At 34.3% G+C, this 16,650-nt stretch overlaps 1 protein-coding gene across 3 annotated transcripts in view; it reads left to right on the forward strand.

Moving 5' to 3' along the window:
* LOC148829647 (receptor-type tyrosine-protein phosphatase zeta-like) overlaps positions 1-16,650 on the forward strand; it is an 87,651-nt gene that overhangs the window by 19,048 nt on the left and 51,953 nt on the right. For all 3 annotated transcript variants that reach the window (XM_088922928.1, XM_088922929.1, XM_088922930.1), the window contains exon 2: positions 8,132-8,209. In XM_088922928.1, coding sequence (XP_088779054.1) covers positions 8,132-8,209 — 78 coding nt within the window. The remainder of the gene's footprint in view (positions 1-8,131; positions 8,210-16,650) is intronic.

The raw sequence follows: 16,650 nt of genomic DNA on the forward strand, positions 1-16,650 counted from the left end.
AAACACTAATTTAATATTTATTTACTGTATCCTTATGATATTTGCATTTCTGACATAGTGTAGCTCCTATACGTTCTACATCCTACTACTTACTTGCTTATGTATTTACTTACTTTATTCCTCTAATCTCCCAAGAAGTGGTTCATTTTTTAAGTACCCTTTCATAAACCAGGGATCAGAGTGATTTATTTGACAGGGTTATTTTAATTTTGCGCACATCTGTGCTGTATTCCTGTCTAGACCTGTTTTTGTTACAGTTTGTTTACTACATGTGAATTTAATATATGACAGACTTTTCCAAATATTATGTAGAAGTGGCCACAATAGAAATTTTAAATAGTCTGTTCATCTACAAGAGTTGCAAGGTGTTAGGGTTCCCTTCCAGACACACTCTAAATGGTGTGAATAAATAAACTAATGATTGAGTGTGGCCTCACAACTCTAGGTTTTTGGTAGTGATTTAGGAAGTGAACAACTGCTTTTTGATTTACAACTGTATCATATCAAGATGATACTCTTCTGGTGACATTGGCTCCTAGCACTTCTTTTAGCATGGTGACATCCCTTCTTAAGATTCTGAAGAGCATCCAGTGCCAGCGTGCTGTATCTTTTGGTACAGTGGATGCTATCACAATTGCAGATAGCTATATACTGTAGCTCAGGTCTTCAGACACCTGAGATATTGCATATTAGCTGTCTACTCCACAAATCTTGGTATATGATTTACATTTTTTATATCAACCACACTAAATTAGATATTTACTTGTGCTTTTAGATTTAGTTCTATTTAATCATTTATTTAATCACTCTTTCAATTTATTCTTTCTTCCTCCTGTATTTGTTCTTTTTCCTCAATAGTTTTGTTGCTTTATTGATAATTACAGTTAACAAACATTACTCATAACAAAGTGAGATGTGATTTGGATCTTGCAGACTGATCAGGCATTAGCAGTGTAGATGGCCTCTATTTGTGTCTTAGAATCACCTTTTGAGTCCACACTAAAAGTGTTTGTTGTTTCATTTAAGTTCTTATAGAATTACAATTAGAGATATACTATTAGCAATTAAATTTTTTCTTCAATGCCCACAGCATAAGAGTGGTTAACAAATCCCAAAGCTATGGATTTCCAACAAATAATCTTTTTTTTTGTTCATTTTCATTGTACTAGCAAATTACTCTGCTAGTTTATTTGACTGTAGAAATTTAAGAATGTCCAGGTTGCTGGCTTGAAAAGATCTGTATACATCACATTTAGCACTGACGAAGTAATTTCATGCATAGATGTACCCAGTCTAGATAGTCTGAAGGAAAGGTATTGATGTGTGTCAGGGCATGAAACATTTATCAAATTAATTGACAGTGCAGGCACCATTTATAAATGGATGTAGAATTTCAAGTGACTTTTTCAGGTAGTACAGATAATATTACAGATAATATGTTGTTTCCACATCAAAGTACAAAAATTCCAGAATACTAATTCTGTGTCCTAGACAATAGTACTTCAACACAAATAGAAAAAAAACAGAATGAGGCACATTTTAAAATTGAAACAACTAGTGTCCAAAAAGCACAGTAGTCCCTTTAAATCATTATTCATTTATGATCTCTCAGTTATTATATAATAATATTACAAAAAATGTTCCTAAGTGGTTCATCGAAAAGTATCAGTCAATATTAAAAAATCAAACATAATATAGGCCAAACTTATTGTGATGGAACAGTGCTTTTCATATTAAAAACCTGCTAAGAGGGTATACAAAATAAACATGATGTGACTTTTCTTTTGTTAATTTGTACAGCATTTTCACTCTAAAACACAAAAGGGAACTAAAGACAAAAACTAAAGAACTAAAGACTTTCCTGTTGTAATTTCTCTTGAAGTGTTTGTTTTCTAAATTGTTAGGTAAAGACAGTAGTTTAAAGAGGAATGTGTGCAAAATTCCATATACTCAAGTATTTGGATAGATAGATACTTTATTGATCCCGTGAGGGAAATTGTAGACCAACTGTGGTTGGTACAATTTCACTAAACTTAGTTATTTAAATGTTGTTTTATTGACAGACAAAGAAATACTTAGGTAGTACATAGTGTCATCAATTTGCTTCTGTGACCACTAAATATGTTGTGTTGGTCAACATTGCTATATTGTGTTTTATTCTGAAATAAATGCATTGTAATACATTCAAAGCACTGTCAAGAATTACACCGTATATTCTTGAGTTTTCAAAGCTGCCGCAACCATCAGTATGTGAAATGTTCTGTCCTTAGTTCTTTTACATTTTATTAAAAGTGGAGTGTTTAGTTTGGTTTGTATTACATCAACATGTAGACAAATTTATTTTTTTAAACTGATTTTATATAGTATGTGGTAGAAGTATCTTTTTACTTAAATCCTTTAACATCATGTTAGCATACTAAAAAGGAAGCTGTTCATTCAATGAAGATACAGATACAAAGGCAAGTTGATTGACTGAAATTGAATACTGAATGCACACACAAAAGCAATTAACTGGGTAGCAGGCTTGGGTAGTGACCTGTTCTTTAAACCTAAAGCCTGTGTTGCATAATAAAATTTAGCCGTCATGTTTTGTTTTATTCTAAAATTTCCTTTCCTTATTTGACAAACATAATGTTAAGCATGTATAAATATGAAGGACCATAAACTACAGCTGCAGACCTTGAATCTGATTCCAAGGAAGTTGTTTGGCTATTGTAGTGTTATGGATTATGTAAGTGCTGAGGGCTTTTGTACTATTGTAGAAAAGAGCACTGAACTTTCCCATTGTAGGCAGACTATCTTTGATTTTGAAAAAAGAAAACCTCTTTAGAAGCTTGAAGCTTATAAAGAACAATAAGAGCTGAAGGTAAACAGAAATGTAAATATTGCTAGAGGTGTATTAATACAGTAAGGATATATAGGTGTGTATTACCTGTTTTGTAAGCTTTTTTAAATGTGAAACTACTGTAGGCTCATTCTGTTGAGAAAATAAAGGGTGATGAGATGTATATCCATTTATAAGAACTTCACAGAGAATTCCTACACTGATGCTGTCTGATTTAGAATACATTCATCGATTTCTGAACATTTCTGAGTCATTTACAGTGACTGGTTCTTAATCGGTCTATAGGGATAAAATGTTTTGAGATAAGATCAAGAGAGTTCAAATTTAAAGGGTTGACCATCTTTCCATTTCCTAACCACATTATCAAATACAGCGTAATGGGGGAGCCAGAGCCTATCCAAGCTACAGTAGCAATGGGCATAAGGCAGGATACACTCTGGACAGAACATAGACACACACTCTCATCATTGCCAATTTCTCCAGAAATCCAGTTAACCTACCAGTATGTCTTTCAACTGTGAAAATAAACCAGAGCACCTGGAGGAAATTCATGCAAACATGGGAACAACATACAAACTCCATGAAGATACTGTAGCACCCCAAGAATTGAACCCAGGGCCCCAGTGCTGTGAGGCAGCAGTGTTAATCACTGCACCTCCATGCTGTTAAAGGTTTGACCAATATCATCATTGAGTTTATGACTTGTGTAAGGCAGTTTAATAATTCCCAGTGACTGAAGGTTGTAAATGTATCTAGGCAACTTTCTAATAACAAGAATGACAATTACCACTAATTATATAATACTTTACAATATGTTATAATTGTGCTAATGCCCATTTATTTTTTATAAGACCTTCCTGTACTGTACAGTATGTTCATTTTATGTGCTTTTGTAAAAATGAAGGCTGTTAGCGGCAGCAGTGAAACCAATGCTTAGTTTAATTATAGGGTGAACAAGGCAATGTCAGGATCAGTGTTCCCTCGCAGAGTATAGAAAGTGATTAATGGTGCCAAGTGGCAATTTGTGATAATCATCTCAACAGCATCACTGATGAAGATAGATTTCATTCTGTGAGGTCTTTTCTGAAATTAGATGGATGACATCCAAAGCGAGATGAGAAACTAACAAATGTTAATTGGAAGTGGTAAAAAATTATCTTAGCACTTTTTGTAACACATCCTTCAGAGCACATACTGTAGTAATAACTGTGCATTGGATACTTTGGATTAATAAATGCATTACTGTGAAGGTAGACTTTTGACCCGGTTGTTTGCTCAAGTGAAGCTTCCTGCACAGTAACTAGATAGTCCTTTAAAAAATGAATAATTTATTTCTTGCAATGTAGTTTCATGACCATGAAAGAGATAAAGGAATTGCGATTGCTCTAGCAGATTCCAAGTGAACTAGTATTACACAGTCTAGGCACTAACCTGAAGGGAACAAAATAGGATCTGGTGTCCTTTTGTTGGGCAAGCTGGTAATATGGAGAAAACAGTGCAATAAAACAAAGAGCCCTTATTTCTTTTCAGAAGCTGCTAAATTGATTCTAGATGAATATGTTAATTAAACGCATACATTCTCAATTAATGGCATTTGGTGTTTACAATAAAGCCATTTGCTTTTGCTACAGCAGAGCATGCAAATTTATATCCATTGGTCAAATGAGCATGTTTTTGTTACTATGAACAAAATTCTTTTTGGTAAGTATCCTATTGTAGGCAGATTGGATACATTTCACTGAGTAGCATTGATCCAAGTATCCTAAATTATCCACTGCCTTCTAATAGGGAAGCCAGAGCCTATCCCGGCAAGTAATGGTTACAAGGAAGGATATACCCTGGACAGGAAACACATACACACAAATGTGCACATACTCACACCAAGGCCAACTTTCTCAGAAGTCAGTTAACCTACCATTATATAGTATCTCTACTCTGTGGGTGGAAATCAGAGCATCCAGAAACATAAGCAAACATGGCAAGAAAATTCAAGCTCCACAAAAAAATAAATTGAACCCAGGGCATTATTGGGCAGCAATGCTAACCACTGTGCTGCCCTAATTTACATATTACATATTAGAATTAATTTTCGATTTCCATAGAAAAAAATAAGTTCATAAATTGAGGAATGCCTGTTTTATCACATTGGATAGTCGTTTCCACATTTCCCATTTATATTCAACTTGAGTATAACTCAACTGGATTAATATTTTTGGTCTATTTGCACCTGATAGGGAAATATTAACACCAAAAAATCAATACTTCAGATCACCTTACTAAAGTGATGCATGTCTGCAATGAGATAGCAGGAATTGGTTGAAATATTAGCTTATTGTTTGTTGTGGTATTTGGCAGCCTTTCCAGAGATTTAAGTGAAATGAGGACCCAAATGTGTGACAGACAGACCTAGATTGCATGAGTCCAATTACCTTAGTCTCATTGGATGGGTCAATCAATAAGTTTAAATTAGTTTAATCATCAGAATGAAAGGACCTTTAAATTACTGTAACCTTTGATTGTGTCATGATAAAAATATTACCTCCGTGATCTTAGAGTGACATGTTTAGCTGGCTCAGTTGACTGAAAGAATCTGACTCATAAAACTAGCCTCTGTTAACAACATATATACAGTACAGAGAGCATTAAGTAGTACAATATTAATGAGGAAGTCAAAGTGCGATGTTCTGGTAAGGAATGTCTAGTTGCTACATAACTCCGCATGTAGCAATTGATGACAACCAGGCTGCACAGTATTCTGTTGTCCCAAGACCTCAATTGCTCACCTTCCCGCGGTTTCTGCAGGATCAGTGCAAGACCTGATGCTGTTCTTGTAACAATGGCTTTCTTCCAGAATGAAAATGTGATGGTTATGTTATGCATTTCCTGCTTCTGAGATTGGAGCACTATTGAATATTGTGGGATGAGCTGGGATCACATGTGACATCTAAGGCTCAGAGACCAGTCAATAGACGCATACTTGTCCTGACTTTATGAAAGGAATGGGGGCAGAATACACACAGGTGTATAGGTAGAGCAAACTGCATTAACATTTTCCTTAGGTTACCATAATAAAGGAATTGTTTTTAGTACCATGATACCAATACTTGTTGTTCAATGATTTGTTTACCCAGTAAAGAAATCTGAATTAAACACAAAAATATATGCTGACTGTGATTCACCATATGTCAAAGTGCTATTTTTGCTCAGCATGCTTTCACTGTGTGTAGACTGATATCTAGGAATCTGGTGTTAGCAAGATGATCAAACTATCACTTCACTTGACAGGCCACACATCTTTTTTTGTGTATTAAAATGGTCATCCATAGTGTAGAAAGACTTATACTATATTAATGATAAATGGTCAGATTAAGTTGTTTTAAAAATCAACTGTGATATCAGAGAAAAAAATATAAATTTCTACATTCTCTTTGATTCTCATTAAAAGGTCTGTTTACTGAAGCAGAGGCTTCTGCGTTAATGAACAGAAGCAGCAGAAGAGAAATGAATCATGAGACTCTGTTGTGTCTTGGAAATTCTAAGCCCTACTGAGTAATACAGTACATTATATTGAGTGTAGTTTGCATTCAGTATGGAAATTAGGCCATTTTATGTGACACTTATTCTAACAGATTAGTGCAATGCTTTATGTGGTACATTTTAATGTAATAATCTATAATGTTCAAAACAGAATTCATTTAAATAATGTAGATGTAATACATACAGTATTATTTTTAAATTCACACAACAAATCTGTGACATGATTTTGTAATTAGTATTTTGTACAAGGCAGTGACATTTAATTCCCAGATAGCACGGTTACAGTCTGAATGCACAATATATGCTACACTGCTGTATAATTGCAGACTGCATAGTTATTTGTGTCTATCAAGTCATGTGTATGTCTTTTGTCTGGTATAGTTTGTTCCATGTGTATTATGTCAGCAAAATGCATTAAAAACTTCTGAAAGCAACCTTAAATATTTGTTATCTAAAATATACAGAATGTTAATTGTGAGTCTGAAATACATTTATGAATACTGTTTTTAAGTCTTTGTTAATACTGTACTGATTATTGTAATATGTAATATGGCTTGCGATACTCTTATCTCTTTAAATGATAAATCAGCTAATAACATATATCGCATTTGAAGTGGTAAAAATGAGTTTAAAAAATTAAATGTTGAAACCATAAAACTGCTGGGAGCTTTTTCCAGGCATTCAATTTGTGTGATAATTCATTTATTTATTTGCTTAGCTGATACCTTTATAGACACTGTGTTTACAAAGTTTTGACTTGCTGCAAAACTGCAAATGTGCTAGTAAAATGTTGCTTTATGTTTTTATCAAAGACAGAAAATAAACCATTACAGGGTTGGCATTACAGTGCATTTGTGAAAGTGAAAACATTACAGTGACCATCATTTGAGTGATATGTACTGTATATAATGAGGGAGAAAGACAAAGTCTGTTAGCATCTTTACCCCTGAGGGAAAAATGCTTTTTTTCCAGACCAGTCTTGTATACTTGCCAATGTGGCATTCTACTTCTTCTGGTATTTCCTCATTAAACTGTGAAAGCTACACTAATTTCCAGATGAAACCGATGACATACAGTGAAAAAGACTCCACTCCACAATAAAACCTTCTGGATATTACACTGATGCTATTAGCAGTCAAACAAGCAAGATTACATTTTCTGTATTCTTAGGTTCTTCTTATTATGCTTATTATTCAGATGTCTAGTTTGCTAAATGTCATCAATATCATTGTTTTGTGCAGTTTAAAAATAAAAAAGATGGATATTCAGAAGCATAAATACTCAGATGTATACATCTTTGCACTTTTTTTTTATAACACTGATTCTTATACTAAAATTAAATACATATTGTACAGTTGATGATTTTTCAAGTTGTGAAAAGTGAAATTTCTTGAGGTGAGGTTTCCTAGTGTTCATATTTATACAGAAATGAAAGAGAGAAAGAGATTTTAAGATATATTGTTCCTCTAAACTGGAGCACTTAATTCAAAGTGAGACCATTTTTGTGCACAATGAGTTGCTTTATTTATAAAAGAACATATTGTAAGAACAGTTGTAAATGAGACAAAGCCATTCAACTTATCTAGTTATAGAAGGATCTCATTCACTGTGTAGTCTGGGACATTTATCAAGACCCGTGCTCTTACAAAAGAGATGTTCTTTATTTTTACAATGTAGAAGTGTGAGCTGGAGTCATGTCATGGGGTAATGTGTACAAAATTAATCTTTTTTCTTTTTTCCTGTTTCTAGCTGATGTGGCACATGGGTACTACAGATATTACAGAACACAGCGCAGATTTTCCGAGGATGTAGACTGGTCTTATGCAGGTAAATAATGAACTCATCTCTTAATAAACCCAAGAAAGAAAAAAACACCTTGCTTTGTGCTTTTTCCACATTATATTTTCCAGTACCTTACAACATCAGTAAAGCATTAAAGGACGACATATTCAGCAAATCTGGTATTGATCTAATTAACAGATCCTCCTGATAAAAGGAACAGTAGAGCTTATTGCCATTTTAAAAAAGATGAATCTTACTTTAATTCCTTTATATATTTATGCGTATCTACCATACAAATATCTTTAAGCTAAATGCATGTAGAATGAATGTAGACAGTTGTATGACAGATATGCTCAGTATGGAATTTATATGAAAGTTACGAAACTAGATCTGACACAAATATATAAATTACTGACATGTAATTTTCCAGAAGAAGGTTTCTTTTTTTTTCTAAAATACTGTACCTAAAGGAATCTACCCCTAGGGCAAAACGTGCTGAATCCAGCCCCACCTTTTACTTTTTGAACTGTTCTGCATTTCATTCAGGTTTGTTTGCTTCTTTAGAAATGTTTGGGGCCTGCACTGTTGTCATGCTCTTGCAACATCAAAGAAAACCATTTGGATTTCCTGTTTCACTGGTCCAAACAAGAAAACTAGGGTGGTGATTTCTTTATAGTGCCAGCATTTTTTTCTCTTTTGTCTTCTGATGTTTTTCTATCATTTTACATTACCTTTTCATTGAGTTAATGCATTCTAAGTAAGCACAGTCTTACAAAAATATAACTTTATGTGAAAAATGTCAAACTATTACAACCAACTCAGAGAAGTACAAAAGGATAAAACCGTGTTATCTTTGCATCTTTCTTGTCAGATTCATAAATTAACATAAAGGGCCCTATATTAAAAACAGACAGGTGATTAAAATGCTCAAGTATTTCACGTAAAGAGCCTAATGTTTCCACTGATGCTTTTACTTGGGAGGAAATTGTGTTTAGTGAAGTTAATTAGAAGAACATGCTAGATATGTTCTATATTCTGCAAACATTGCAAGGTTGGACAGTGGCTGCTAACATTAAACATGGATGCAAAGATACTGTTCAGTTAAAAGACTTGTAGTTGAGAAGATGGAGACAAAGGACAATACATGGATTCTTATTGTACATATATTACAGCCTTTCTTCTTCTCATAAAGAAAGAGGAACAAAGTCCTTTTTATTATTAAATGTGTATCACCTGTGACCAGGAGATGGACATTTTGAGTCAGCTAATGAACAAAAAATTCTTATTTACATATTACTGTAATTGTAATATTCAGAAACGGCCCCTGAATTTGAGTTAATCTGTAAGAAAAAGTCAAGCACATTTCAGATCTCAGGACGGATCTGCTCTGTATTCTCTGTCATGTGCAGAATGTGAGGGGTAACTGTTTGAACTCCTGCTGTGCTTGAATACAGGATTAGAGGTACACAGTACATGTTAGTGCAAGTATGTAATAACTTGTTCTTTTTACTTCTGACAAGACAAAGTATTCACCTTTCTTAATCCTTTAAAGAGTGCCAATATGGTGTCATAAAACTGCATCTTTGCTGATCTTGTAATCATTTTTTTTCTCCAAAGGTTGTCATGATCTGATCCTTGTTTTTAGCTACACCTTAAAAAGGAATCTGATCTTAAATAGCTTCTTTAATTTTTTTTTTTTTTGGAAGAAGAGTAATTTATACTGAGATTTTTGTTTTAATAATAAAATCAGAACATTCTTTTTGGGGCAGCATTGTGGAGCAGTGCTTAGGGCTCCTCACTACTCTGGAACATTGTAGATTCACATCATGGGTGGGGAGCTGCTGTTGTACCCTTGAGCAAGATACTTTAGTCAGATTGCTTTGGTAAAATGCCCAGCTGTTTAAACGGATTCAAATGTAAGTTGCCATGGATAAAAGCATTGGCTGATAATATTAACAACATTTTTGTTATATTACTAGAACTATAGATAAAGTATGTAGAAAATACTAATGCAAATATTACATGGCCATATAGTTACTATGGTAAAAGATTAATGTAAACCAAACAGAATTATTACAAAAGTTGTTTTAACATGTTATTTACACTGCATCTCAGATGTGAGCATTCTTCATTAAGAAAGACATTAATTTAACAAAGAAATTAAGTTTAACAAGACATCTTAAATAGTTCAAATCTGTTACCCTTAAAAGAAATGCCATCTCTGACTGATTTTTTTTCTACTTGGTCTGACATCAACGAGCATCTTTCAAGCAGAGATTGCTACCTTTTACACAAAGATGCATTAACTGAGCTTTATTATTAAACACAATGGTGCCTGCTACTAATGTGCAGCATTCTGGAAGCTGTTTTCAGATTACAGTTGTAGCAATTAAAATAGAGAGTGATACTGTACCTACAAGTAAGCATTGCGATTTCAACCAACAAGTTATTTTGCAAAAAAAAACAGATAACCAAATAATGAATCACAGTGATTTGTATTGCTTTAACTGTACTGTTTAACCTCTTTGTAGTTATTGTATGTTTAAGAGATAGCAGGCCCTACATTTAAAACACAAGAGCGTTTAAGTCTCCATTGCTTTGTATATGTAAAGTATATGTTTTGAATACATGGACAAACCTGTTAGTGACATATAATAGTTCCTTTATGTTTTTTATTATACATATTAAAGTGATTTTCTTCATACCCTGTTCTACAACTCTGTAAATGTGTTTTATTGAGTTTTGTATCAAATCCCACTTTGTTTTTTGATTTGCTGTGCACCTGTTGTGAGAGGTTACTTAGATCATATCTGCTTGATTTTGATTAATTTTTTTATATTTTTAAGCAGCGCCACAAAATTTCATCGCAGAGTTTTCACATTGACTAAGCAAGAAAGAAAATAATTTTCATATGAGTAGCATTGTTCTTTGAAGAGAATTTCATATTCATAGGAAGGGAATTGCTAATAACAGTGTTCACTGTCCTCAGATTTGATATTTGAATTTTAGTATACTGTACATATAATTTATTTGTTTTTCAGGGTCAAGATTATGCAAATAAATCCTTATTAATGAAAAGAAATTCCTAGTCAAAGATATGCAATTAAACTACTATTGTGCGCAATGGGGCATGAAGAAATTAACTGCACTTTTTTTTTAAGGCAAGACAATCTGAACTCTTTGAAGTGTTTGAGTCAGCCTGATTGGAGCCCTACAGCTGTTACTTATTCTGTTTTATCAATCCAGGCTGCCACAATGACCAAAAGCCAGGGAATGAGGCAGGTTTAGAAACCTCTAAAAATGACCAGATGATACTTGGTAGGTTGGTAAGCCAGCCTTTTTTGGGACAGTAAAGTACAAAAGTGGGCCCCCAGTAAAGTATAAATAAAATCACACTCCCGGAGAGCTCTTTCTGTAATCCTGTAACCAAAGAAAAAAATGCCATTAATTTTTCTTAACCTTTTACAGGCCAGACTACACAATTTGTCAGGTAATCTGAGCACAGGAGATCGCTCTTAGAATTTAGGAAAATGACTTTTTTCTTATAGATACAGGAATATTTATTTCCTTTTTCATGTATTCACCAAGAAATCTCTCTTGTATTTTAATGCACTCTTGGGTATAGAGAGAAAGGTTCTACTTGTGTCTAGAATCCATTTAGAGATTTATTTTTGTGAAACAGATTCCTCCTTTCCTTTACAGTATTTATGCCTTATTTACAGTGTTAGTATCTGTTTGCTGGTTCTCTAAAAGGCTGGGCATAGGTATGCACAGATTCTGTCAATATTGTAAATAACAGTAGTAAAGGATTGTTTCTTATTATTTTTTTATTATTAATAATAATAATAATAATTCCGTTAATAATTAATCATTTCTATACTGTTAATAATTATAAATAAATATTTATTCATCTTTTAAGTTTGTGGCTTTTGTTCATTATACCTCTACCTCGCTGTATTGGAAACAAAGAAATCATATGCCCACACTTGTATATCCTGACAAATTAGGGTGTGTACAGTAGTTATTAACTATTTTAATTTGCAGTCATAGCATGCAGGTATCAGGACTTGATTTTATCATTGGAAGTTCAGTCACATTTATTTAATTTGTCTCACATTTGTTACGGCCTGTAACACTATCAAGAAGTTTACATAATTAGAATACAGGTTCTTCACCATACAGGTTAGTGGGAACATGTCATGCCATGATCAAAAGATTTCAGAGGACTTCAGAAAGAGTAGTTCATGCTCATCAGTCTATGACAAATGAGAAATGTTATGTGTGATCGAAACCCAACACTGCATTACCACAACCTGATCCCAACCATGAAGCATAGTGGACCTCAGGACCCAGACATCCTGCCGTGAATTTGGCATTGTATCAGCAAAATTTGGAGTAGATTGTCAGGCAATTCATTTAACAGCTGAAGCTTCACCAAAATGTCATTTGATGACAGTGTCCTAAATATAAAATCAGATTTATGACTAAATGGTTGAAAATCAGATTTGCATTTTGAACTGGCTAAGTGAAAGTATGGACCTCAACCCCAAAGACTGGACCTACAGTGAGTTGTTCTTGCAAGGAAACCATGAAATGTCACTGAGATGACAGTGATTGTAAGGAGAAATGAACCAGAATTCCTAAAAGCTGATGGAAGGGATTAGTAAGAAGTTACAGGTAACATGATGATAAAGTTATTGTTGCTGAAGAAGGCACCATCAATTAAATCAGATTATCGTCATATTTTGTTATATCTTTAATGAAGATGTAGTTGCCTTTTAGATCTAAAATATACGAGTTTGGACCAATCTAGGTCACAATGTCACAAATCTTTTTTTGGCACTGTTCCCCTGGGCTTAACTGGATTATTTTATGAAAATAAAATATTTAGAAAGTTCTATGAGTGACACTTACTTTCAATATTAATAGTATGAATACAAGTTAAACATGATGATTGTACTAAAAAATACACATTTTTTTGTACTACTTGCAAATGTTTAACTCACTATATGTTGTACCTCGAGTTAAAGGTAGACTTAGTTGTTCTGCAGAAACCTGTCTTGATAACACCAAATTGTTGCAGTGATAAAGTTTCGGATATTTTTTATATTCTTTCCCGAATAAAACATTATATATCACTGCATTATTACATTATAACAGCAAATGCAATTTAAAGCTCAGTATAACAATATGACATTAATATTGTAGCTCTTCGGTAAGCCAGCTCTCGCAAGCAATGGAGGCCGTATGCGTTACACTATTTTGTTACATGAAAGACACGTTTATTCTGTATGGTGAATATAATTTTAGGTTCTATTTAAAAGTAGTAAAAATGCCCAAAATAAAAAGCAAATAAAAATGGCAATCAGTTTCCTGTTCCAACAATAAGCTAATAGAAGTGTATAATGTACATGTTTTTTTCGAAAAGTAAAATATATCCAATTTTTTTGGCTTGATAGAAATGAATAAAGGTTTATTCCATGCTAAAAAGAGAAGAAAAGAAATACAACATTATGGCTGTAGAGCCTTCTTGACACCCGAAGAAGGCTTCACAGACGAAACATTGTGTTCCTTTACTTATTTCTTTGCAGCCTATACATGCTAACACAGTTACCTTATTGAGCTGCTTTTGTCTTGATGCTGCTTCTGGAACTAGACCTCAGAATTTGTCTTGTTTCTCGTACACGTATAGTGTAGAAATTAACAACCCAGGATGACGATGTGACACTCGAACAAACTCTTTATTTCACCTGTAACTCCGAACCCGTTAGCTCCTACAATCACTATAAACTGTGACCCTGAGTAACCGTTATTCCCGCTCAGCCCTCCACCAATCAACATGCAGTTTCACTGCTGACGCACACAAATATTACAGAATTGATTGAAGTGGTTTGTTGTTTGTTCTTCAAAGGTTTTTAGCGTATTTTTTTCTTAAATTATCTTGGTTAAAAGTCGTGTGGATCTCTGCTTTTACATTGTAATTAACAGATTAGCTATCTGTATTGTGGTAGATATGTGGAAGACACTTTACTTAAACTACTCTTCTCTCAGTCAGCTCTTGCTGCTTCCATCTGTCTTAATGCTCTTTGACCTCTCTGCTGGCTTTGAAATAATCAGTCTTGTCCATTTATCAATGTTCTGGGAATCACTGCATTGGCACAACTTACACTTGTTTCTCCTCCTACCTTTCCAGTCACACCACATCTATTGCCATGGCTCACTTTCTGTACTTCATTCACATCTCCAGATCTTCTATTTACCTCCCTCTGATACTCTTGTATCCTCTCATATTAATGCCTGTTTCTCAGTCATCTTCTCCTGGATGAAGTCCCATTATCTCGAAATGAACATCTCCAAGGCTGGCCTCCTTTTCTTTTCTTCCTCTTCTTATTTCCCTTCTGTTGACCTCTTTCCATCTCTATTCCTCTTGACTGCGCCATCCTCCTCTGCTAAAAACCTTGGTATCATTCTCTTCTCTTCTCTATTTCTATAACATTTCCACTCTGGTCCACACCTGCCACTTCTTCCTGTGTAAAGTCTGCAGGATCTGTCCCTTCCTCTCTTACTTGTCTATGCAACTTCTAGTTCAGGCCTTGGTACACTGCTGCCTAGGTGTTCCAGCAGCCACCCTCCAGTTCAGCACTATTTGTCTTCTTAGACGAGAATCAGAATTCACACTATGATTCCAGTACTCTATGCATTCATCCATTTCAAAACACTGTTCTTACCTACAGCTTTCTTTAAAAGTTTTCCTCTCCCTCCAGAGTCTGTTCATTCTCATCTCTTGCTCTGTAGTGTTGGAATGAACTACCCTTTGAAATCCGAACTGTTTAGTCCCTGACCACATTTCAGAGTCTGCTCAGGGGTCATCTGTGATATCTCCCATTGTGGGAGAGGGTGCAGCATGGTTTTTCTCAATCTGGAACCCAAGGCAAGGGATCAGAAGTAATTGTCCATCACCCAGAGGGTGATCAACCAATGTGGGACCTACAAGCTGCATATAAAGGTTATACCTGATGACATCCTAAACAATCATCAGTTGTAAATTTCCCGCTTTATTAAGGTAATACCAATTTATTTTATTGATTAGCTCACTAGCTCATCTCTTTTCATCCAAGTATCCTGGTGATCTGACTTCACTTCGTCTTCCAAAATGGCAGGCCAAGAGAGTAAGTTAGTAAAAAACAGAATTCTGCCCTAGATATTCTTTCTGCAACAGAAGAAATACTGTGTTTTGTTAAAAAAATGTTACTTTTTCCCAATCAACAAATTTAAGACAGTTGTACTGTCTATAGAGGGGAAAAAACAAGTTTCTCCCATACATCTTACATGCAGTCAGACCCAGGCAGATGACAGTACATAGTTTTAATTAATGCTTAATTCCTTGCAGACCTCTTCTAAGTAATGGTAGGTAAAAGCTCCATCTATCTCTTCTCTCTGCACTTGGACACTCCCAGCACAGAGAAAACAGCTGAAGAAACTGGATCAAAGACAACCCAGCCAAGCTCAATCTTTAGTGGAAAGTTCAAAATCATCAAGAAGCATTTGACCAACTTGTCTTTGAGCTTTAAACCTCTTTATTCATATTATAATTCTCAAGAGATAAAGTATTTATCCAAACAAATTTGATAGTTTAGTTGTCTGAGAATATGAATGTGATTGACTATTTGAGACTGATATAACCTATGGGGTAAACCATAACACATGGTATAGTCCATACAGTATATCTAAAATGGATGTACTGTATTTTAACTCTGACGTTATTTACCCTTATTTTAGTAATCCCTGAATGAAAAATCAGTCTTTCGCACCAGAGTAAATTGATTCTTATATTCTATTACTCTTGTGGTTTAATATGTATATTTTAGTGTTGTATCAGTAAATTGGATTGTATATTTAGAATCTGTGTGTGAGATTGAAAATTATTTTGTTTGATTGATTCCTAACAGTCATCAAAGCACTCTCACAGTTTACTCTTTGTAATTGTTTTAGTAAATTAAAAAGCCTCACATCACTACATAAGCCTGCCTCACCATTTTTTTTTCTCTTGTTAGTTGTATTTTTATTTTTTTCTGTACTGCTTTTGAATTTCTTTTGAGTATTTGCTTTAAGTACTATGGTATATTTTGTGCTCTGTGTCTCCTTAATCAAAAAATAATAACATATACTCCACATACAAAAGTAATGTGTGATATTCCCATAAATGCCCTGCTCTTGTGTTTATTTGGCTGCTTTAATTTGTCTGCTTTGCTGTATCCTTAACTCCAACTCCAGTGTTGTATTCTGTATACTGGGCAGAGCCCGAGATCAAATTGTGCTGTCTCCGTCACCCCTGGGGTGTACTGCAATTTTTGGCATTCCTTTAATTTGTGCATCTCTTCTCTCCATCTGTCAAGAACGCAGCTTGAATGTATGAACTGTGTTCTAATTACTGGAGATGTTTTTTGCCAAAAGATTACATTCCCTTTGAGGATTTACAGAGTCTA

Source organism: Atractosteus spatula, chromosome 8, assembly GCF_055471065.1.
Source record: "Atractosteus spatula isolate fAtrSpa1 chromosome 8, fAtrSpa1.hap1, whole genome shotgun sequence".
Classification (NCBI taxonomy): Eukaryota; Metazoa; Chordata; class Actinopteri; order Semionotiformes; family Lepisosteidae; genus Atractosteus; species Atractosteus spatula.